The sequence below is a fragment of the Pelobates fuscus genome, chromosome 5 (assembly GCF_036172605.1).
Source record: "Pelobates fuscus isolate aPelFus1 chromosome 5, aPelFus1.pri, whole genome shotgun sequence".
Taxonomy (NCBI): Eukaryota; Metazoa; Chordata; class Amphibia; order Anura; family Pelobatidae; genus Pelobates; species Pelobates fuscus.
This window is the reverse complement of record NC_086321.1, coordinates 383236333-383260099: the sequence shown is the minus strand read 5'-3', so window position 1 is coordinate 383260099 and position 23767 is coordinate 383236333. Positions and strand designations below refer to the sequence as shown.

The window sequence follows — 23767 nt, the reverse complement described above, 5'->3', positions numbered from 1 at the left end:
AATGTGACTGAGTGTATAACAGAGCTCCCCAGTAATAATACTCCCAGTAATGTGGCTGAGTGTATAACAGAGCTCCACAGCAATAATACTCCCAGTAATGTGTGTGAGTGTATAACAGAGTTCCACAGCAATAATACTCCCAGTAATGTGTGTGAGTGTATAACAGAGCTTCACAGCAATAATACTCCCAGTAATTTGTCTGAGTGTATAACAGAGCCCCACAGTAATAATACTCCCAGTAATGTGTGTGAGTGTATAACAGAGCTCCACAGCAATAATACTCCCAGTAATGTGTCTGAGTGTATAACAGAGCTCCACAGCAATAACACTCCCAGTAATGTGTGTGAGTGTATAACAGAGCTCCACAGCAATAATACTCCCAGTAATGTGTGTGAGTGTATAACAGAGCTCCACAGCAATAATACTCCCAGTAATGTGTGTGAGTGTATAACAGAGCTTCACAGCAATAATACTCCCAGTAATTTGTCTGAGTGTATAACAGAGCCCCACAGTAATAATACTCCCAGTAATGTGTCTGAGTGTATAACAGAGCTCCACATTAATAATACTCCCAGTAATGTGTCTGATTGTATAACAGAGCTCCACAGCAATAATACTCCCAGTAATGTGTGTGAGTGTATAACAGAGCTTCACAGCAATAATACTCCCAGTAATTTGTCTGAGTGTATAACAGAGCCCCACAGTAATAATACTCCCAGTAATGTGTGTGAGTGTATAACAGAGCTCCACAGCAATAATACTCCCAGTAATGTGTCTGAGTGTATAACAGAGCTCCACAGCAATAACACTCCCAGTAATGTGTGTGAGTGTATAACAGAGCTCCACAGCAATAATACTCCCAGTAATGTGTGTGAGTGTATAACAGAGCTCCACAGCAATAATACTCCCAGTAATTTGTCTGAGTGTATAACAGAGCCCCACAGTAATAATACTCCCAGTAATGTGTCTGAGTGTATAACAGACCTCCACAGCAATAATACTCCCAGTAATGTGTCTGAGTGTATAACAGAGCTCCACATTAATAATACTCCCAGTAATGTGTCTGATTGTATATCAGAGCTCCACAGCAATAATACTCCCAGTAATGTGTCTGAATGTATAACAGAGCTCCACAGCAATAATACTCCCAGTAATGTGTCTGAGTGTATAACAGAGCCCCACAGCAATAATACTCCCAGTAATGTGTCTGAGTGTATAACAGAGCCCCACAGTAATAATACTCCCAGTAATGTGTGTGAGTGTATAACAGAGCTCCACAGCAATAATACTCCCAGTAATGTGTCTGAGTGTATAACAGAGCTCCACAGCAATAACACTCCCAGTAATGTGTGTGAGTGTATAACAGAGCTCCACAGCAATAACACTCCCAGTAATGTGTGTGAGTGTATAACAGAGCTCCACAGCAATAATACTCCCAGTAATGTGTGTGAGTGTATAACAGAGCTCCACAGCAATAATACTCCCAGTAATGTGTCTGAGTGTATAACAGAGCTCCACAGCAATAACACTCCCAGTAATGTGTGTGAGTGTATAACAGAGCTCCACAGCAATAATACTCCCAGTAATGTGTGTGAGTGTATAACAGAGCTCCACAGCAATAATACTCCCAGTAATGTGTGTGAGTGTATAACAGAGCTCCACATTAATAATACTCCCAGTAATGTGTCTGATTGTATAACAGAGCTCCACAGCAATAATACTCCCAGTAATGTGTCTGAATGTATAACAGAGCTCCACAGCAATAATACTCCCAGTAATGTGTCTGAGTGTATAACAGAGCCCCACAGCAATAATACTCCCAGTAATGTGTCTGAGTGTATAACAGAGCTCCACAGCAATAATACTCCCAGTAATGTGTCTGAGTGTATAACAGAGCTCCACAGCAATAATACTCCCAGTAATGTGTCTGAATGTATAACAGAGCTCCACAGCAATAATACTCCCAGTAATGTGTCTGAGTGTATAACAGAGCCCCACAGCAATAATACTCCCAGTAATGTGTCTGAGTGTATAACAGAGCTCCACAGTAATAACACTCCCAGTAATGTGTCTGAGTGTATAACAGAGCTCCACAGTAATAATACTCCCAGTAATGTGTCTGAGTGTATAACAGAGCTCCACAGCAATAATACTCCCAGTAATGTGTCTTTAAACTACAATAAATGTGTTTAGAAATTAGTCTGTGTAAATAAGACACATTGTTCTTGTTATATATTGGATTTTACTAGTAAACTTTCTCAGAACAACTCCGCCTCTGGCCTCACCCCCACTCACACCCCTAAAAGGTGTCCCCCTTTGCCCCATGTGAAATGTTGGGGTTATTATATCATGATATCGTCAAGGTTAATCAGTACCCCACATTGGGGATTGAAAGCGTAGTAATTTAAGGGCCCACAGTACCGGTAAGTTCCAGGCTGGGGGGCGTGGAGAAACCCCCTAAAGCTGGGGGGCGTGGAGAAACCCCTGTTCTACCCCCCTCGCCCCCCTACACTGCACCCCTAGGCCAAACTTTTAACAAATAGCAATGAGAATGTCATTGCAAAAAAATCAAAGCGTTACTGTTTGAATTAGAAACATTTTAAGAAAACACAATGGTTTTTTCAATGTGCCAGCAGTATTGACGGACTGAGGACACGCCACAAACAAAGATGGTTCTATTGTCTTTTTACTGACATTTGGTGAATATCCCAGAAACTGGAGGTTTTACAGTAATGTTTACAATAGCTGTGACAAGGGTTGCTTTAATTATCCTCGCCCCTCCCAGGACAATCTAATTATATATATTTACTGGAACCATTGCCCCAGGGGATCAGCCCTGACTGGAATGGGTGTCAGCATTAAACTAACTCAACTGGTCTGGCACACACGGGGGGAGGGGCGGGGGAGGGCTGGCTGAGGGTCATGGCAATCGCAGTGAGCAGCAGCAATGGAAACCAACAGAATGAGCCCAATGCAACCACTGACTGATCTTTATTAAACCGGATTAATAATATCATGAGAATAATATAGAATAATAATAGCATGAGAATAATATAGAATAATAATAGCATGAGAATAATATAGAATAATAATATCATGAGAATAATATAGAATAATAATATCATGAGAATAATATAGAATAATAATAATATCATGAGAATAATATAGAATAATAATATCATGAGAATAATATAGATTAATAATATCATGAGAATAATATAGAATAATAATATCATGAGAATAATATAGAATAATAATATCATGAGAATAATATAGATTAATAATAGCATGAGAATAATATAGATTAATAATAGCATGAGAATAATATAGAATAATAATAGCATGAGAATAATATAGAATAATAATAGCATGAGAATAATATAGAATAATAATAGCATGAGAATAATATAGATTAATAATATCATGAGAATAATATAGATTAATAATAGCATGAGAATAATATAGAATAATAATATCATGAGAATAATATAGATTAATAATATCATGAGAATAATATAGATTAATAATAGCATGAGAATAATATACAGTGATTAATATATTGTTATTAATATATAGTGATTAATATATTGTTATTAATATACAGTGATTAATATATTGTTATTAATATATAGTGATTAATATATAGTGATTATTATATAGTGATTCATATATTGTTATTAATATAAAGTGATTAATATATAGTGATTAATATATAGTGATTGATTAATATATTGATATTAATATATAGGGTTTAATACATTGTTATTATTATATAGTGATTAATATATAGTGATGATTATATTGATATTAATATATTGTTATTAATATATAGTGATTAATATATTGTTATTATTATATAGTGATTATTATATAGTGATTAATATATAGTGATTATTATATTGATATTAATTTATTGTTATTAATATATAGTGATTAATATATAGTGATTATTATATAGTGTAATTATATAGTGATTGATTATTATATAGTGATTAATATATTGTTATTATTATATAGTTATTAATATATAGTGATTAATATATAGTGATTAATATATAGTGATTATTATATTGATATTAATTTATTGTTATTAATATATAGTGATTAATATATAGTGATTAATATATAGTGATTATTATATAGTGTAATTATATAGTGATTGAGTATTATATAGTGATTAATATATTGTTATTATTATATAGTTATTATTATATAGTTATTAATATATAGTGATTAATATATAGTGATTAATATATAGTGATTATTATATAGTGTAATTATATAGTGATTGATTATTATATAGTGATTAATATATTGTTATTATTATATAGTTATTAATATATAGTGATTAATATATAGTGATTAATATATTGTTATTATTATATAGTTATTATTATATAGTGATTAATATATAGTGATTAATATATAGTGATTAATATATAGTGATTATTATATTGATATTAATTTATTGTTATTAATATATAGTGATTAATATATAGTGATTAATATATAGTGATTATTATATTGATATTAATTTATTGTTATTATTATATAGTTATTAATATATAGTGATTAATATATAGTGATTAATATATAGTGATTATTATATAGTGTAATTATATAGTGATTGATTATTATATAGTGATTAATATATTATTATTATATAGTGATTATTATATAGTGATTATTATATTGACTGGGCTCTGGGATGGTCAGGGTTAATCAGAGTGTGAGAGCTCCCAGCAAGCTTTGCTCCCGTGGTGCATGCCGGAACTTGTAGTTTACTGGTAGATTACTGAGTAAACCCAGAATGCACCTGGCGAGACCTTGGACCAGTAACAATGGCGGCCAGGCTGGGGTCCACAATGTGTCTGTCTAGGAGCCTTGTGAGTCCTGTCTCTTATATTATTATTATTTATATTATTATATTATTTATTATATTTATTATACCTTGTACTGAGAGCCTGCTGCAACACAGAGCAGCTGGGAGTCACACCATATTATTATTATTATTTATATTATTATTATTATTTATATTATATTATTTATATTATTATTATTATTTATATTATATTATTTATATTATTATTATTATTTATATTGTAGATTGGGGGTCTATAGAGAGAGAGAGAGAGAGAGAGAGATCCTGGTACAACACAGAGCAGCTGGGAGTCACCATTAGATTATACATTATTTTTATTTTATATTGTAGATTGGGGGTGGATACAGAAAGAGAGAGAGAGAGATCCTGGTACAATACAGAGCAGCGGGGAGTCACACCATTGTATTATTATTATTATTATTATTTATATTGTAGATTGGGGGTCTATAGAGAGAGAGATCCTGGTACAATACAGAGCATCTGGGAGTCACACCATTAGATTATTATTATTTATATTATATTATTTATATTATTATTATTTATATTATATTATTATTATTATTATTATTTATATTGTAGATTGGGGGTCTATAGAGAGAGAGAGAGAGAGATCCTGGTACAATACAGAGCATCTGGGAGTCACACCATTAGATTATTATTATTTATATTATATTATTTATATTATTATTATTTATATTATATTATTATTATTATTATTATTTATATTGTAGATTGGGGGTCTATAGAGAGAGAGAGAGAGAGATCCTGGTACAATACAGAGCAGCTGGGAGTCACACCATTAGATTATTATTATTTATATTATATTATTTATATTATTATTATTTATATTATATTATTATTATTATTATTATTTATATTGTAGATTGGGGGTCTATAGAGAGAGAGAGAGAGAGATCCTGGTACAATACAGAGCAGCTGGGAGTCACACCATTAGATTATTATTATTTATATTATATTATTTATATTATATTATTATTATTATTTATATTGTAGATTGGGGGTCTATATAGAGAGAGAGAGAGAGAGAGATCCTGGTACAATACAGAGCAGCTGGGAGTCACACCATTAGATTATATTATTATTATTATTTTTATTTTATATTGTAGATTGGGGGTGGATACAGAAAGAGAGAGAGAGAGAGATCTTGGTACAATACAGAGCAGCTGGGAGTCACACCATTAGATTATTATTATTATTATTATTTATATTATTATTATAATATTTATATTGTAGATTGGGGGTGTATACAGAGAGAGAGATCTTCCTGCTACAATACATAGCAGCTTTCTTAAAGGGACACTGCATTATTTCAATGTGTTTGTTACGAACGCTGGTATCCCGAATACCCGTTATTCCAGACACTCTCGAAACGGCTCGGGACTTTGTGATTACAGCCCTGTTCGCCTGGAGCACTGAGTCGACTGTTACTGAAATCCTAATGAGGAGAGAGGAGAAAACACCACAGCAATCGCATACCCAAACATCAGTCGGAACTAGAGGAAGGGTACAATAGGAATGTCTTTATTCAGGCCAAGTGGCCGGCTTTTATGCAATCAAGGTACATAACACACGCCCACAGAAACTCCCACAACACGCCCACAGAAACTCCCACAACACGCCCACATGAGAGGCTGAGTCGCCGTGACTTAGTAGAAAACACAAACATATGAAAATATGAAATATATTATAAACATGTAAACATATCCCCACACATATTATATGTCCAGATAGCTAGTCCCAGAGCTCCCAATGTGGCCAAATAGCGCTCTGATCGCCGGTTCCCAGCGGAATCGCCACCGAGGTAAAGATTCGACCGACTGCCCACGAGGCGGGTGCACACGGTTAGTCAGTCTGAAAGTCACCAAATTGACCCAAAAAGGGGAACTGCCTTTGATTCTCGGTAGTAGTGTTGGCTCACTGGGGTACCAGGAGCAGCCACACCAAATAGCGGTATCCGGCGAGTTGGAAAAAGGGAGAAAATGCCCACAAAAGAGGCCCCAGGAATCACGCGGTCAAGTGTTCGGCCTATAGTTCCATACACTCGGTGACCAAGTCCCGCTGTCTGTGTCCGTGATTAGTTATACGTTGAGACATGAGTAGAAGAGGAGCAGTGGGTCGTTATGACCGCTGTATGCCTAGCTAGGAGCATATATATTGTGGTTATGCTTAATAAACCGTTGTAGGTTAAAAAGGTACGCGAATGGCGGCTATATAGCAGGGCCCTTGTGAAACTCTGTTCCCCATCTCAATAAATAAGCCAGGAGGAAACACGGGTTGATTACTAATGTCCCCCGAATGCAATCCGTAAATGACCACCCCAATAGTGTGTAGTTTTGTCACAGTGTTCTATGTAACAGACTAGATGGGCCGAATGGTTCTTATCTGCCGTCACATTCTATGTAAACAAATTTGTTATAGATGTCAGATAAATGTGACCAATTCCCAGACATGCAGTGAAGAGCAGGAAATGCTCTGCCAATCAGGAGCCAGTTACGCAGGGATTTATGGGATATGTAGTTCTTGTTGCTGGTGGCTGTACTGGGGCTGCTATCTGCTTGCTCACAGGATTCCTGAAATCCAGGTTACCTCCAACACCAGAACCTCCAGGTACCATAACCCACGCAGTGACCAGAAATGCTTATGGTGGGACATTATACTGCAGTAGTTATGGTGCAAGTTGTTTTTTTAGAGTAGCCTGGACATTGTTCAGTTTTAACAGTTTGACAAAAACCACAGGGAGTAACCCAAACCTCCTTGCTCCCGAGCCCACCCACTGAGTGCCGGAGATCATGAGGGGAAGTTAATTTTCCATCTATATGTACAAGTACTTGTACACCTTCTCCTTCTAAGCATGCGCATCACTATTACCAGTCCCTAACTCCTTCTAACAGGCTTCACCACGATCCTGCAGTCTCCACAGCTCCATTTATTGACCTGTAAACTGTACAATCAGTAGGAGAATCTGAAATGAAGCCCAGGGGATTGAACCAAACAGGCAGAGTGAGATGTATTGTTATCCCAGATGTGTGGCATATTTGTCTAACTCCTGAATGTAATATATAGTGTGTTTATTAAATCACACCCATGTAAATAGTGCTTATTTTAATGACTATACAGGTAACAAAGTCTATACTGACCCACCTGGGAATGGGACATGTGACCCAGATGTTTGAGTTGGTTCTGCGGTTAGTACAGTATGTGTGCTCAGTTTGTTCTCTGTATTTTGTTTGTCGTCTAGATCCGATACAAGTCCTGCTCCCATTGCCGCAGACGGAGGATTTCTGTGCAGCCCTGGGCAATAAGTGTGCGTCCCATGTACGGGTCAAGCGGGGCCGCGGCAGACACTCGGGTGCAGGTGGTGGACTTGCGCAGTGATACAGTGACACAGCCCTGTGCAGAAATGCGAAGAGCCATGGCTGAGGCCAAAGTCGGGGATGATGTCTACGGAGAAGACCCCACTGTAAATGGTAAATAAGTTCAGAGATAGGAGCAGAGCCGTCATATCACAAGGCAGACCGAGCACTCTGGCTGACTGTCTCTGGGACAGCCTCCATCCCTGGTTTTATTTCTCGCCAGTCCTGCTTCTGCTTCGAGAGCGCTTCCGGAGATCCTTAAATACAAACTGCACCCAGTCTCTATTTTCTGTAGCATTATATCCCCTCTATTATTGCATTCCCTGGTCACTTCTGTTTGTGCCTCTTGAATCCTTGTCCAGTATAATATGATCTATTTGGCACACGGAGGGGGGGGAGGACTGGAGAAGTTAAGTTGGATACGTTTTGCGGTATCGCTCTGTGGAATCAGGGCTCTCCCCTAGCACAAACCAGCTCACAGGTGAGCACACCTGAGATAGGTGAGCATAGGCCTCCTGATTAATCCCACGTTTATCCAGAATAGGAAAGAAGGAGAAACCTCGATTTGTGGGGCCTAAGTGTCATAAGTCACAGTTCTGGAACAAACAGCTTAGAACACATTCCTGCAGGAAACCACTTCAGGACTATTTAGTAAAATGCGAATTGTCAGGGATGGAAAGCAAATTTTTTATCTTAGGTGAAAATGATTTAATTAGAAGCACTTCCCGAGTCAGCCATCTTTGGGTCCCGACAATTGACACGTTAGTGTATTGCCCTGTCTGAGGAGAGCGTGTGCAGTGGATCGAGCTGTATAAATTCTGTGAGGATCAATAAAAATGGAGTAAACTGAAGCCTTGGATCAATGAGCAGGTAGATCTCCAGCATGGAGGAACTTCAAGTCCCATGATGCTTCACTGTGTGGCTGGCTGAACTTTGCATTTTATGGACTGACTATTCAATTCTAATGTTAATCTGTACTTGAAGTCCTATGAAACGACAATTTAGGTGAAAAGATTGATGTTGGCGGGGGTGAAACACTCTGACCAGATCCCCTGCCATGGGCACCATGTTTGAAGGTGTTTTCTCACGATATGTCTCCATTCTTTGTCCTCAGAGATTCAGCATCGCGCTTCTCAGCTGTTTGGAACCGAAAATGCTCTGTTCGTTACCTCGGGCACAATGGGGAACCTGATCTCCGGTAGGTACTTTTTACAGCACTTACTGTACAATTTTTACTCATCATTTGGTTTTTATAAATTACACATTGTCATTCTGCCCCCCACAACCAAAAAAAGGTTTTTGTCTGGAACAATTTTACGGTGTTTAGTAGAAAGTGACGCATTTGTTTTGTGAATTACATATGTAAAAATACTGTTTGAAAATGTACATCAAAGGATCAAACATACAAATGACAAAAGAAAAACTTGAACCAGCTGCAGTTCAATGAAATCTGCAAATTTTTCCACATTTCTAACCGATCAATAAAGACTGATCCATACCTGTCACTATCACTGTTGTCATGTGGACGCTCTCTGAATTAAATAACTGAAGTGCAGAGAGGCCACAATAAGAGCTCACACATTGGATTTAAAGAAAGTGAAAGCAATCGCTAGTTTTGTGATGGGATCTGTTACTGTCAGTTACGGAATTAGCGGTTTGTTCGGTAACGCTCGATACGGAATTAGCGGTTTGTTCGGTAACGCTCGATACGGAATTAGCAGTTTGTTCGGTAACGCTCGATACGGAATTAGCGGTTTGTTCGGTAACGCTCGATACGGAATTAGCAGTTTGTTCGGTAACGCTCGATACGGAATTAGCAGTTTGTTCGGTAACGCTCGATATGGAATTAGCGGTTTGTTCGGTAACGCTCGATACGGAATTAGCGGTTTGTTCGGTAACGCTCGATACGGAATTAGCGGTTTGTTCGGTAACGCTCGATACGGAATTAGCGGTTTGTTCGGTAACGCTCGATACGTATTTTGTGTGGGTTCCAGGAGTTTTCATTCAGGATTTGTGTTGGGTGTCTAACGGCTAGTTATGGGGTCCCAAATTTGAAGAAAGGATTCTACTTTTTTTTCCCCCCAATGGTGGTAAGTGTTTGGTTGAACCTTTCTGTTCAGATTAAAAAACAAATTTGTTATTGAATAATTGTAAAGGGGGAGGTTTCGGGGGTTTGGAGAATCGTGTTCCGAGCAGAAGCTTGCAAAACAGTTAATTATGATGTTGAAAAGATTTTGTTGTGAATTTACCACAAATCTAATATTCCTGCACTGAGCTCAATGTTTGCAGGTATTTTAAGGCTTTCTGGCTGCGTCCGTCACATGTTGGGAGCCTTGCTGCATCCCGAGGAGCTGCGTGGCCCCTAGTTTGAGTCCCTGGTTTCCGGGTAGCATTTCGCTGGGCAGTGAATGGGTCGTGCTTGCCCGGCGGTCCCGCTCTGGTTTGTCTGGTTTGTTAGCGTGTAAATGGTAACTTTCTGGCGTTGTTTCCTTCGGGAGGTCGCTTTGGGAGCTCTTGGTGTGTACCCACTTATTTGGCGTCTGGTCGCCGGTCGGATCCATGCTGCTGCCGCTTGCATTGCCAATCTGTAGGCTCTGTCTCGGTTTCAAAACTTTATCCAAAGGTTGATGCAGAGTCTATTAAAAAACTCTTGGGTGTGCCTGGGTGGGGTGGCATGGGTACTGCTCTTTGCAGGTTGTGCCTGTATCACTGGCTTCTTCGGTTTTACTGTGTGGCTTTCTGTGCCGGGTTGCTGTTTATTTCGGCCATGTGTGTTAAGGCCAGGCATGTCCGCCATCTTGGGCATTGCTGTCACTATGCCTCTGGAGGGTTCTCCAGCATCTGCTGTGTAGTCTGGGGTAGATTTATCAATGTTTTACCAACACTTTTCTGTCTAATTTTCCTGATCTTTTTGGCGCAATATATTAAATCTATAACCAACTTATCAAACTGTTAAAGTGTAAGCTCTGCTGCTAACTTGGCAGGAAGGCTTACACTTTAACGGTCATTTTACAAGTTCCGTCATGTAAATGTGTGCAGGAATCTGGGCAGTGTGCAGGTAATTCACTGTGGGGTGCGAACAATGTATATAATGTTCCAGAAGCAATTCTGGAGTGACCATGGAAACCCATATCTCTCTTTACAGTAATGGCTCAGTGTCGAACACGAGGAGCTGAGATCCTTATAGGGGACCAATCTCACATTAACATCTATGAACAAGGAGGATCGGCACAGGTAAGAGGCAGCCTCTGTGCCTGTACTGTGCTGCCACCTTGTGGCTCTCCAAGGTATAGTCCAGTTAATTTAAAGGATCACAAAAGTTACCCATAACATGTCATCTCAATGAAGTGGCCTTTAGTGTTAACCCTGCGATGTAAAACATTGTCACCAGCGGTGCTTCCGCCTCCATACCTGAGTTAAACTCTGCTATTCCTATTAGATGCTTTAATGAGACCATTTGGTGGCACAGTGTGGTGTTTTGCATTAGCCATCCCTATGTTTCCTATGGGGGAATCGAGATCATCTGGGACAGTGCTAGGGAGTAACGGTAAGTGAAACAGGGGGAGTGGGAGCAGCCAGCTATAGATTGGGGAACAGTTTAGCATTCCAAATACACACTTTAGTGTTCTATTAAAACAAAATCCCAAGGAGACTAAACTAGCCGTGTGAAATGTAAGGTATTTCACATCATCTGTATTTCATGCCAGTCAAATCGCTGGCAAATAGGTAACGGAGGGTTTGTGATTGCAGTCGCCGGTATTGAGCTATATCACGAGTGTATGCAGTATCTCAGGGTCATCACAGAATGGAAATCCACCAACCTGGTGGGTACCAGCACTGAATATGGGACAGGAGGGAAACAGAAATAATAGGATGGGCAGCACTTACTTGGTTAATGCTCAGACTGCAGATGATAAATTGTGAATATAATGTTCTTGTAATGAATATCATTATGTGAGTGTAACACCTGGTAATTAGCTGCAGATTTTGATTTAATGTTTAATTCTATGACTGTTCTACACACAGATTGCAGGAGTATTTGCTCGGCCGGTGAGGACACTAAGTGATGGGCGCCTGGATCTGCATGATTTGGAGAGCAAGATCCAGCACTCGTACCCAGATGTTCATTTTGGAAAGACATGTCTCATTTGCCTGGAGAACACTCATAACAGAATGGGCGGCCGTGTCTTGTCCCTGGCGTACATGAGGGAGGTAGGTGCCCTGTCCTTACCTTACATGAGGGAGGTAGGTGCCCTGTCCTTACCTTACATGAGGGAGGTAGGTACCCTGTGTCTGGCTTAGTTGAGGGAGGTAGGTACCCTGTGTCTGGCTTACTTGAGGGAGGTAAGTCGATCAAATGCATTCCGGTTTCATTGGTAACTCAGTGTTCCTTTAATTTACAGAGTCTTATGCGCTATGTTTAACAAAGCTGCTTTTTTGAGGTCTGAAAACAAACATTAAGTATAGAAACCCACACCAATGTGTTTACCTCTATCTTAAAAATGAATAGATCTTGGCTCCAGGTGGAGGTTCCAAGCTTTCTGTAGTGGTTATGGTGCTTTGACTGTTGCTTGAATGTAAATCACGAGATATTTTTATATCTTTTTATTTCAGATTGTATGCATTTTTAACATATAGCATTTCTATTATTAGTTATATTAAAGTCATTATGCACATTTGTAACACACTTATAATGATTCTATCCGCACAGGTCCGGGAACTTGCTGACCGCTATGGGCTGAAGGTTCATTTGGACGGTGCCCGCTTACTAAATGCTGCTTATTCGCTGCGTGTGGACCCAGCTCAGATTGTTCAGTTCTGCGACTCTGTGTCTCTCTGCCTATCCAAAGTATGGCAAACAAAAGGGTTTGGGAACAGGTAGTAAAGGTCGGATCTGGGTATCTCTGCAAGGCAAATGGTGGTGTCAGTCATTTGAAGTGGTCATGGTGCCTGTATGTGCAGCATCACTTGGGTGTGATTAGCTAGCCCGGAACAAGGGTTTCTTTTATTGGCTGAGACCGTTGACACTCTCAGCTAATGAATGGCCGGTGGGATTAGCATCTGGCTTCTGGAACCCTTAGCGCTCCGTGACACCCAGGTGAGGGGGCAAACCGTTCCAGAATGCCAGAGTGTTCTTGGCGTGCCCAGTAGAGCGAGCTCTGGTGGGTATTCTGCTTGAAGTAACTGTTTAGGTCTTCTACAGGAGGGGCCCATTACCTGTTACACTGTTAAATCAGAGAGTCCTTTCTTCACCCTTTTCAGGGACTGGGTGCCCCAGTAGGGTCGCTGATTGGAGGACCAGCAGATTTTGTTTCTGAAGCTAGACGACTGAGGAAGTTGCTTGGTGGTGCAATGCGTCAGGCTGGGGTGTTGGCAGCCGCTGGATTGGTTGCCCTCAATCGGGCTCAGAAGACTGTGTCATTGGATCATCACAATGCAAAGGTGTTCTCAAGAGGTAAACTGTTTTGAGCTGAACCCCATATTTTTCAGGGAGGGCTGGCGGTGATGGGAGGCAGCAATGTACAGATTACGGTCTGTCTGAGGAACTTCTCTATCGTATAGAAATATGCATTGCTTTTAGTTTTCATTTATTTTTGTGTAACCCACTTACATCGTAACGCACTCTCTGCGTGCTAGCACCGCGGTTTACAGTGTATGTACAAAGTGATTGGTTTATTGTTTTGTAAAACAAATTTTGAAAATGTAGTAGCCGCCCCAGAACTTGCAATCCGCAGAATTCCAGATTAATCATTTTTACCAGTGTGAAGGAAGTGAATTGGTTTTACTCTCCTCTCTCCGTGTATTGCCTTCAAGCGGACTGTCACTGTCTGGGAACTCCGACAGTGATATCGCCGCCATTGGCGGATCCAGGCGGGGGGCAACGGGGCAATTGCCCCCCCCCGAGATTCTCCCCTGCCGGCTAGTGCAGGGCTGACATTGCCCAAGCGCCAGCCCTGCAATGTGCCTGCAGACCGGGAGGGAGATCAGTGATCTCCCTCCCCGGTCCGCAGGCACATTACTGACAGCCGACCGGAAGGGGAGGGAGAGAGGACCCGGGAGCTGTTACCTGCAGCTCCTCCGGGTCCTCCTCTCGCGAGATTTGGAGCGTTGCCGCGGTTACCACGGCAACGCTCCAAATCTCGCGAGAGTGAACTCTAGCCCTGGAGCGCGGGCTAGAGTTCACTGGAACCACTGGACCACCAGGGATTCCCCACTGGGACCACCAGGGATCCAGAAATGTCCCCCCTCCTCCTCAATAAAGGTAAGAAGGGAGGGGGGACATAATATATTTTATTAAATACATTTTTTTTTTTTTTTTTTATTAAAAAGCCTCCCTTCCCTCCTCCCCTCCCCCATACACACTGCCCCCATACACACTGCCCAACATACACTGCCCCCATACACACTGCCCAACATACACTGCCCCCATACACACACTGCCCCCATACACACACTGCCCCCATACACACTGCCCAACATACACTGCCCCCATACACACACCCCCCATACACACACTGACCCCATACACACTGCCCCCATACACACTGCCCAACATACACTGCCCCCATACACACACTGACCCCATACACACACTGACCCCATACACACACTACACACACTGTCCCCATACACACACTGTCCCCATACACACACTGTCCCCATACACACACTGTCCCCATACACACACTGTCCCCATACACACACTGTCCCCATACACACACTGTCCCCATACACACACTGTCCCCATACACACACTGTCCCCATATACACACTGTCCCCATACACACTACACACACTGACCCCATACACACACTGACCCCATACACACACTGACCCCATATAAACACTGACCCCATACACACACTACACACACTGACCCCATACACACACTACACACACTGACCCCATACACACTACACACACTGACCCCATACACACACTACACACACTGACCCCATACACACACTACACACACTGACCCCATACACACACACTACACACACTGACCCCATACACACACACTACACACACACTGACCCCATACACACACACTACACACACACTGACCCCATACACACACACTACACACACACTGACCCCATACATACACACACTGCCCCCATACACACAAACACTGCCCCCATACACACAAACACTGCCCCATACACACAAACACTGCCCCATACACACAAACACTGCCCCATACACACACTGTCCCCATACACACACTGTCCCCATACACACACTGTCCCCATATACACACTGTCCCCATACACACTACACACACTGACCCCATACACACACTGACCCCATACACACACTGACCCCATACCCACACTACACACACTGACCCCATACACACACTACACACACTGACCCCACACACACTGCCCCCATACACTGGCACCATAACTACTACACTGAGCTGTAGTGGTTCAGTGGCGGATCCAGAGCCTGATCTCGGGAGGGGCACTTGTAGATTATTTAAAAAAAATAATCCTAGCACAATAACCACTACAGCTCAGTGTAGTAGTTATGGTGCCAGTAGTGCCAGGATCCCACCCCAGAGTAAGTAGTCATACCGTTTAAGAACAGTTTGACAACTTACCTGGGGTCTGCTGGGATATAGGGCATAGGAGAAGTGGTGTGTGTTAGGGGTGAAGTGTGTGTGAAAGGTGCAGTGTGTGTGTGAGCGGTGAAGTGAGTGTGAGTGCGTAAGGGTGGCAGTGTGTGTGTTAGGGGGCAGTGTGTGTATGGGGGCAGTGTGTGTATGGGGGGGGCACTGTATGTCTGTGTGGGGCAGTGTGTGTATGGGGGGCACTGTGTGTATGGGGGGGTCGTGTGTGTGTGTTTGGGGCAATGTGTGTATGGGGGGGCAGCAGGGTGTGTAGGGCACGGTGTGTGTATAGGTGTGCCGTGTGTGCGGGGCAGTATGTGTATGGGGCAGTGTTTGTGGGGCAGTGTGTATGGGGACAGTGTTTGTGGGACAGTGTTGTATGGGGACAGTGTTGTATGGGGACAGTGTTGTATGGGGACAGTGTTGTATGGGGACAGTGTTGTATGGGGACAGTGTTGTATGGGGACAGTGTTGTATGGGGACAGTGTTGTATGGGGACAGTGTTTGTGGGGCAGTGTGTGTATGGAGGCAGTGTTTGTGGGGGCAGTGTGTGTATGGGGTCAGTGTGTGTAGTGTGTGTGTGGGGTCAGTGTGTGTAGTGTGTGTATGGGGGCAGTGTGTGTAGTGTGTGTATGGGGTCAGTGTGTGTAGTGTGTGTATGGGGTCAGTGTGTGTATGGGGTCAGTGTGTGTAGTGTGTATGGGGACAGTGTGTATGGGGACAGTGTGTATATGGGGACAGTGTGTATATGGGGACAGTGTGTGTATGGGGACAGTGTGTGTATGGGGCAGTGTTTGTGTGTATGGGGGCAGTGTTTGTGTGTATGGGGGCAGTGTTTGTGTGTATGGGGGCAGTGTTTGTGTGTATGGGGGCAGTGTGTGTATGTATGGGGTCAGTGTGTGTAGTGTGTGTATGGGGTCAGTGTGTGTAGTGTGTGTATGGGGGCAGTGTGTGTGTAGTGTGTGTGTATGGTGTGTGTATGGGGTCAGTGTGTGTATGGGGTCAGTGTGTGTAGTGTGTGTATGGGGTCAGTGTGTGTATGGGGTCAGTGTGTGTATGGGGTCAGTGTTTATATGGGGACAGTGTGTGTATGGGGACAGTGTGTGTATGGGGACAGTGTGTGTATGGGGACAGTGTGTGTATGGGGACAGTGTGTGTATGGGGACAGTGTGTGTATGGGGACAGTGTGTGTATGGGGTCAGTGTGTGTATGGGGTCAGTGTGTGTATGGGGTCAGTGTGTGTATGGGGTCAGTGTGTGTATGGGGCAGTGTGTATGGGGTCAGTGTGTGTATGGGGGCAGTGTATGTTGGGCAGTGTGTATGGGGGCAGTGTGTGTATGGGGGCAGTGTGTGTATGGGGGCAGTGTGTGTATGGGGGCAGTGTGTGTATGTTGGGCAGTGTGTATGGGGGCAGTGTATGTTGGGCAGTGTGTATGGGGTCAGTGTGTGTATGGGGGCAGTGTGTATGGGGGCAGTGTGTATGGGGGCAGTGTGTATGGGGTCAGTGTGTGTATGGGGGCAGTGTATGTTGGGCAGTGTGTATGGGGGCAGTGTGTATGGGGGAGGGGAGGAGGGAAGGGAGGCTTTTTAATAAAAAAAAAAAAAAAAAATGTATTTAATAAAATATATTATGTCCCCCCTCCCTTCTTACCTTTATTGAGGAGGAGGGGGGACATTTCTGGATCCCTGGTGGTCCCAGTGGGGAATCCCTGGTGGTCCAGTGGTTCCAGTGAACTCTAGCCCGCGCTCCAGGGCTAGAGTTCACTCTCGCGAGATTTGGAGCGTTGCCGTGGTAACCGCGGCAACGCTCCAAATCTCGCGAGAGGAGGACCCGGAGGAGCTGCAGGTAACAGCTCCCGGGTCCTCTCTCCCTCCCCTGCCGGTCGGCTGTCAGTAATGTGCCTGCGGACCGGGGAGGGAGATCACTGATCTCCCTCCCGGTCTGCAGGCACATTGCAGGGCTGGCGCTTGGGCAATGTCAGCCCTGCACTAGCCGGCAGGGGAGAATCTTGGGGGGGGCAATTGCCCCGTTGCCCCCCCCCCTGGATCCGCCAATGTAGTGGTTATTGTGCTAGGATTATTTTTTTTAAATAATCTACAAGTGCCCCTCCCGAGATCAGGCTCTGGATCCGCCACTGATCGCCGCTGGGGGTTGGGGCCCAGAAAGGTGAGTTCTATTTCCTGAACCAGTCCCTCACGTGTGCCGCCATCTTCTTCTGACATGTTCTCTTTGGGATAAGCACGTGCGAGAGTACAGCATTGGGGCCGAGGGCTATCCGTGAGATCCTCCATAGATAAAACCTATTCCCTGCTGCCGTCTCTGGTGATGGCCGTGGGGATTAACACTTCTACATGGTGGCAGCTTGGCCCAGTGTCTAGAAGTGTCAAGTGTATGAAATATAGAGTAAGTCGTCCCAATTCTGTCTCTGTATAAGCTTGGAATTTCAGTGAAATTTACCACTTTTCAGGTTTTGCTTTTATATTCATCCTTTTTTCTCGTGGGGGTGTGATTGTTGGCAATGGGGGGAGCTTAAACCAAGTTCCGTCACAAGAATCCTGCGGAAACAGCAGAAATCATGGACAGAGGAGAACAAAATGGCAGCGCTGAGGTATTAAGATCCGGCGCTATGAAGAAAAGATAAAGACTAGTGGGAGTGTAATCAATAAGAGACAGGGGGCCGTAAGGAAAGAAGAAACATGGAAAAGCCCCTTTAATTAACCCCTTAAGGACCAAACTTCTAGAATAAAAGGGAATCATGACATGTGTCCTTAAGGGGTTAAATGGATTTAATACTGATGTGTTGATGAGCTTAGTTTTTGCATAGAGCTGTCTCGGTTTGATTTTCTCATTTTGTAATGATACTCTGCTCTTTCACCATCCTTCAGCCTCACTAACTATTCATAGAAAATCTTTGTGGTAAATTGTAAAGTTATTGGTCCTGTGCCAACCTATAATTTTGTGTTTTTTCCCTGTTACATCTGTATAGGTGTACAAGAGCTGGGCTTAGAGCTCTGCACCACGAACCCCGCCACCGTAGAGAGTAACATAGTATTGCTGACAGTGAGTGAGACGCTCGGAGCCCAAGAACTGTGTGATGAGTTGAACAAAGTCACCCCCAAAGAGGTAGAAAGCGGGAAGGGGGTAGTCGTGCTGGCACAGCCCTTCTCCTCCACCTGTGTGCGAATGGTCTGGCATCGTGATATCACAGAGGGTGACACCGAACGGGCACTAGAGAAACTCAGATCGGTGGTTCAACAGTACAGGAAAGGAGAGAGTTAACTGAGCCCCAAATACTATAGAATTTGCATAAAATGAAGTGGCACTAGCTAAAATGTCCATGTACACTTCAACGTATCACTCATGAAGAAATTTGAAAAAGAAATGATGTATAGTTTCCCAATAAAATCTGGCTAAACACAATCTCTGTGTGCCCTGGTCAGCTTGTGTCACCCTACTCATACTGTACCCAACACAATATCCAAGGAGTAATATACAGTCCGAACAAAGATAAATTAGAAAGTTTGTAGGACAGTAAGATAATAAAAAGCCTCTCTCCCTAGTAAGCCAGCTAGCTAGTTAGTGGAGACAGAATAAAAAGAATGAGAGAATAATTTAATCAGTAAAAACGCTGCAGGTCTACAGGCGATACTCGAAAAATTAGAATATCGTACAAAAGCTAATTTATTTCAGTAATGCAATGTGAAAGGGGAAACTAATATAGGAGAGACGCATTACATGCAAAGCAAGATAGTTAAAGCCGTGATTTGTCATAAGAGCGATGATTATGGCTTACGGCTCATGAAAACCCCAAATCAGTCTCTCATATTAGTTTCCCCTTTTACGTTGCATTACTGAAATAAATAAACTTTTGCGTGATATTCTAATTTTTTGAGTATAACCTGTATATTAGACATCCCAAGTGCCCAACACCCACTCAGAACATATGGCCCCACGTGCGTTTCGGTGCACTAGTGTTATGGTACTTTTTCAGTAAACCAAAATGTTTAAGTGTCTATCTGTTCCTGTCCAAATTAAAGAGAATTGAATTGCGTATATACGCTGAAGTAATTCAGTCTGACACACGGAGTTCAGGTTAAAATAACTTCGAGGAAATTTATTGGCAAGTGGAGAATCAGCGGGCGCGCAGGCCCTTTTAAGAGACATTTTCGTCATCATTGATTATCAAGATATCAGTGAATAAACATCATTAATTGGATTAATTGTTAAGTGTCTGGGTTAGTGTCCACCTATCAATATAATTAATTGGATCAAAAGCTAAGTGGTTAGTTCCGTGTCCACCCACCAAGAGGTGGTACTTTTCCGGACACGGGTGGGGGACAAGGGGTCTTGAGCGTCATTTTACTCGGTCGGTGATGTCAAATCTCGTGGTTAGGTGCAAGGTCTCTTATGAATAGAACATTTCATTACTACTGTGTTCTCATGGCCTTTAAATTATATTATGTTGCGAGTTAGGGGAAATTCAACAGTTCCTGGGTTAGTCATATCCTTATGGAGAATACTGTCCTTGTCTATTGTATTAGATGTGCTGAGAAATACTGTCATGTAATGTAGTTTTAAAATGAACAAGTCAGGTTAGGAGGACAAAATGGAGGATTTGTCACAGTATCAGGTTAATACAGAGTTAGAGCAGCAATTCAATATAAATACAATAAGATTTTTAATAATTCTACATCAGTCCCCCCTATGAAATGTTAGATTCTAAGAGATAAAAACTTTATTTGTTAATACCAGAAGACGTGTTAGCCCAAAGGCACAGAAACCCCGTGGCCGCTAGCTAGGTGTTAATGCAAAGTGCAAGTCTGTCCCTATTTTCTGACCCTATTAGGCTAACTCATCTGTCAGTATGGCTCTCGAACACTTCACACCCAAGGGTATCCCATGGCAGCTAACCCACCACTTCTCCACATGGGGCCTTTACCATTCACCGACAGATGCTGTCCCTAAGGTGGTCCCTTCCTAGAACTCTCGCACTTTATCATCAAAAGGGATGGATTGCAGCGGCAAACAGGGTGAGTTGAGATCCTGGAAATCTTGGTCATCAACATCAAGTAGTGTGAAAGTGGGTGCCGCTTGGTCAATAGTCTTCGTGAGAGCTTTCCTCAGGCAGGGGAAGACACAACAAAAGAGAAGAGCAAAGATAAAAAGAGAAATTAGTATTGCCATACCAATATGCATTAAAGCCTTTTTCCAACCCGTCATCCAACCAAACCATCTGTCCCAGGGATCTTTTATCCCAGAATTCCTTTTTAATTCTTCTGAGAGGTCATTTAATTTTGCTATGGCTAATGTAACTTTACCATTAGGACCTGTGTTTTCTGGGATGTAGGTACAACATGTCATGGTGTCGGGCAAAATTTTACATACCCCTCCTTTTTCGGCTAGGATCATATCCAGGGCTATTCTATTTTGGAAGGCCATTTGGGATGTTGCCTGCAATTGTTCGGCTAATCCCTGGAGGGCATCTCTGGTGTAATTAACAAAACGCTGTTGATTGTAATAAATGTAGTTTATCCAATTTAAGTTCTTGTTTGCAGTAACTATGGTAAAAATTGATTCAAATCCTGCAGCAACTTCATCTCTTGCTTTAAATTCGTTGGGTACCCCCCTAGGCACCCCAATGGCATCAATGTAAATGTGAGGGTCAAAACTTCCTTTTACTGGGGCTTCACGCTTGGCCTTAGTGTGGCTGGACTCATGGGTGTTGGTGTGTGTGTCAGAAATAATGTGTATAGGCATAATGGCCTTGGCCAATGTACACTCCCCCCACCACTCTGTGTCCATTCTGGATCTTAACTGTAAATCCCCACACAACCAGTAAATATCTCCCAGTGACCTAGTGTGCTGCTGCAGCAAACGTACAGGAACAGTTCTATATGTACTACAATAACCTGCGCGAAAGTTACCCACAAATTTACCAATCCCATCATGTTTGGCATAGCAAGTGTAATTACCTTTATATACAGTAACACCATGAGGAGGTCTTACATTTTTGGCTATAAGAGGATACTCCGTTGTCCATGCTTGACATTGAGACCTGTTGAAATTATATTGGTAGGCAAAAAGACTTAAAATGCATTTTTCATCATCTACTGGCAGGGTTAAAGGTACAGTGCCCAGATGAGGCCGGGCACCACCACACACATAGCATGCGGTTCGGTTATGTTTGTTGGCATTATATTTCATCCATTCTAACCATAGGTTAACATCATTAAAACCTGTTTCAGCGGCCATAGTATCTTCAAAGGTGGGGTTAGCAATGGCCATCATGTCCTTAAAGGACTGGATGTGTGGTTTTAATGGGTTTGTGACCATATGAGTAGCTCCTCGCCACTCAGGGGAATTACACATATCTTTAAGGTAGAAATGCCCTAATTTAGTATAGGAACCCTTTTTCCAGTACATTCCCAATACATACTGGTCTGCATCTGTTGGGCTTGGATGCTCAACATTAAGAATTAATTTCATTGGTGTGCCTCCTCCAGGCTTTCTCAGAGTCATTCTTTGAAGGAGGGACCTACCATGATCATCTACTTTAGATAAGGCACTTTTTGGCTTGTAGCCCCAGGAAGGCCCGGCATTCCATCCCGCCGCCCCCCAATGGCCACAATCATGTCCCCATTGTTTGTCAACTACACAAACATATGGATCTTTTACATGAGGGATATCTCTATAGATATTCTGGATCTGTGTTGTAGTGAATGGGCATTCTACGATGTCACAATAATCAAAGGTATAGGTAGCCACACGGGTACATGATGAATTATACCAGAAGGTGTACCCACTAGCATCTTTAGTGATGGCTACTTGCTGGGCCTTAATTAAACTAATTAAGGAGACAATGTACCAGAGGTACATGGTTGTGCGGTATCTGCTTCCTCTGGGGCAGGAGACTTCTTGCAGTGGGAAGCGTGGATCCAATGTGGCCTGCCGGCCAATTTGACGGAAGTTGCGGTGATCAGGAGAACTTGGAATGGCCCGTCAAATCTTGGTTCCAGGGTGCTTTTCCGCACGAACTTCTTAACCAGAACCCAATCTCCGGGAAGCAGGTTATGGGTACCTGTGTTCAGATCAGGATCTGGAATTGAAGAGAAAACTTGGGCATGTATTTTGTTCAAGGCACTTGCAAGTTCAGTTACATAGTCTACTAAAACATCTGATTGAAGCTGTAACTGCTGTGGATAATAACAACCTAGCCTGGGTGCTGTCCCAAATAGAATTTCATATGGGGATAACGAGTGTTTCCCTCTAGGTGTGTGCCTAACGCTGAACAAAGCTATTGACAGACTTTCTGGCCAGGGCATTTTTGTTTCTTGTGACATTTTTAACATTCTGGCTTTTAGAGTGCCATTCATGCGCTCTACTTTACCACTACTTTGTGGGTGGTAAGGGGTGTGGAAGGCTAGGGTCACTCCCAGAGCAGTCCAAATTTCTTTAGTCACTGTTGCTGTAAAGGCTGGGCCTTGATCACTTTCAATGACTTCTGGAAGTCCAAATCTACATACAATGTCTGTAAGTAGGCGTCTTGCGGTTGTTTTTGCAGTGATATTGGCTACAGGGTAGGCTTCTGGCCAGCCTGAAAACATATCCACCATTACTAGTGCATATTCATGAGACCCACTCTTGGGCATTTGGATATGATCAATTTGAATTCTCTGGAATGGGTACATGGGTTTTGCTAGGTGCTTTGCAGGCACCTTGATTGGTCTTCCTGGATTACATTTTGCACAAATGACACAGGCCCTGCAGAAGCTGTTGATCAGGGTTGTGATTCCAGGTGCTTCATAATATTTTTGAATGAGGGCGGCCATTAGGTCTTTTGACAGATGTGCAGGCCCATGGGCCCATTGGACAACTGCTGGGTATAAGCTTCT

The 23767-nt window shown here is 42.6% G+C and overlaps 1 protein-coding gene across 1 annotated transcript; it reads left to right on the top strand.

Moving 5' to 3' along the window:
- The first annotated feature begins 4770 nt into the window (after window positions 1-4770).
- Window positions 4771-19458, top strand: LOC134611975 (uncharacterized). The gene is made up of 8 exons (XM_063456354.1): window positions 4771-4886; window positions 8142-8370; window positions 9371-9454; window positions 11402-11490; window positions 12283-12468; window positions 12968-13105; window positions 13519-13711; window positions 18862-19458. The coding sequence occupies exons 1-8, from the start codon at window positions 4842-4844 to the stop codon at window positions 19152-19154; spliced, it is 1257 nt and encodes a 418-aa protein (XP_063312424.1). The 5' UTR covers window positions 4771-4841; the 3' UTR covers window positions 19155-19458.
- The last annotated feature ends 4309 nt before the right edge of the window (window positions 19459-23767 follow it).

What these genes read in the sequence shown, in the direction of transcription:
- LOC134611975 (XM_063456354.1), top strand. Translation starts at nt 4,842, where the DNA reads ATGGCGGCCAGGCTGGGGTCCACAATGTGTCTGTCTAGGAGCCTT. An exon ending in AATGGGGAACCTGATCTCCG is followed by an intron (nt 9,455 to 11,401) that starts GTAGGTACTTTT and finishes CTCTCTTTACAG; the next exon opens with TAATGGCTCAGTGTCGAACA. An exon ending in AACAAGGAGGATCGGCACAG is followed by an intron (nt 11,491 to 12,282) that starts GTAAGAGGCAGC and finishes TTCTACACACAG; the next exon opens with ATTGCAGGAGTATTTGCTCG.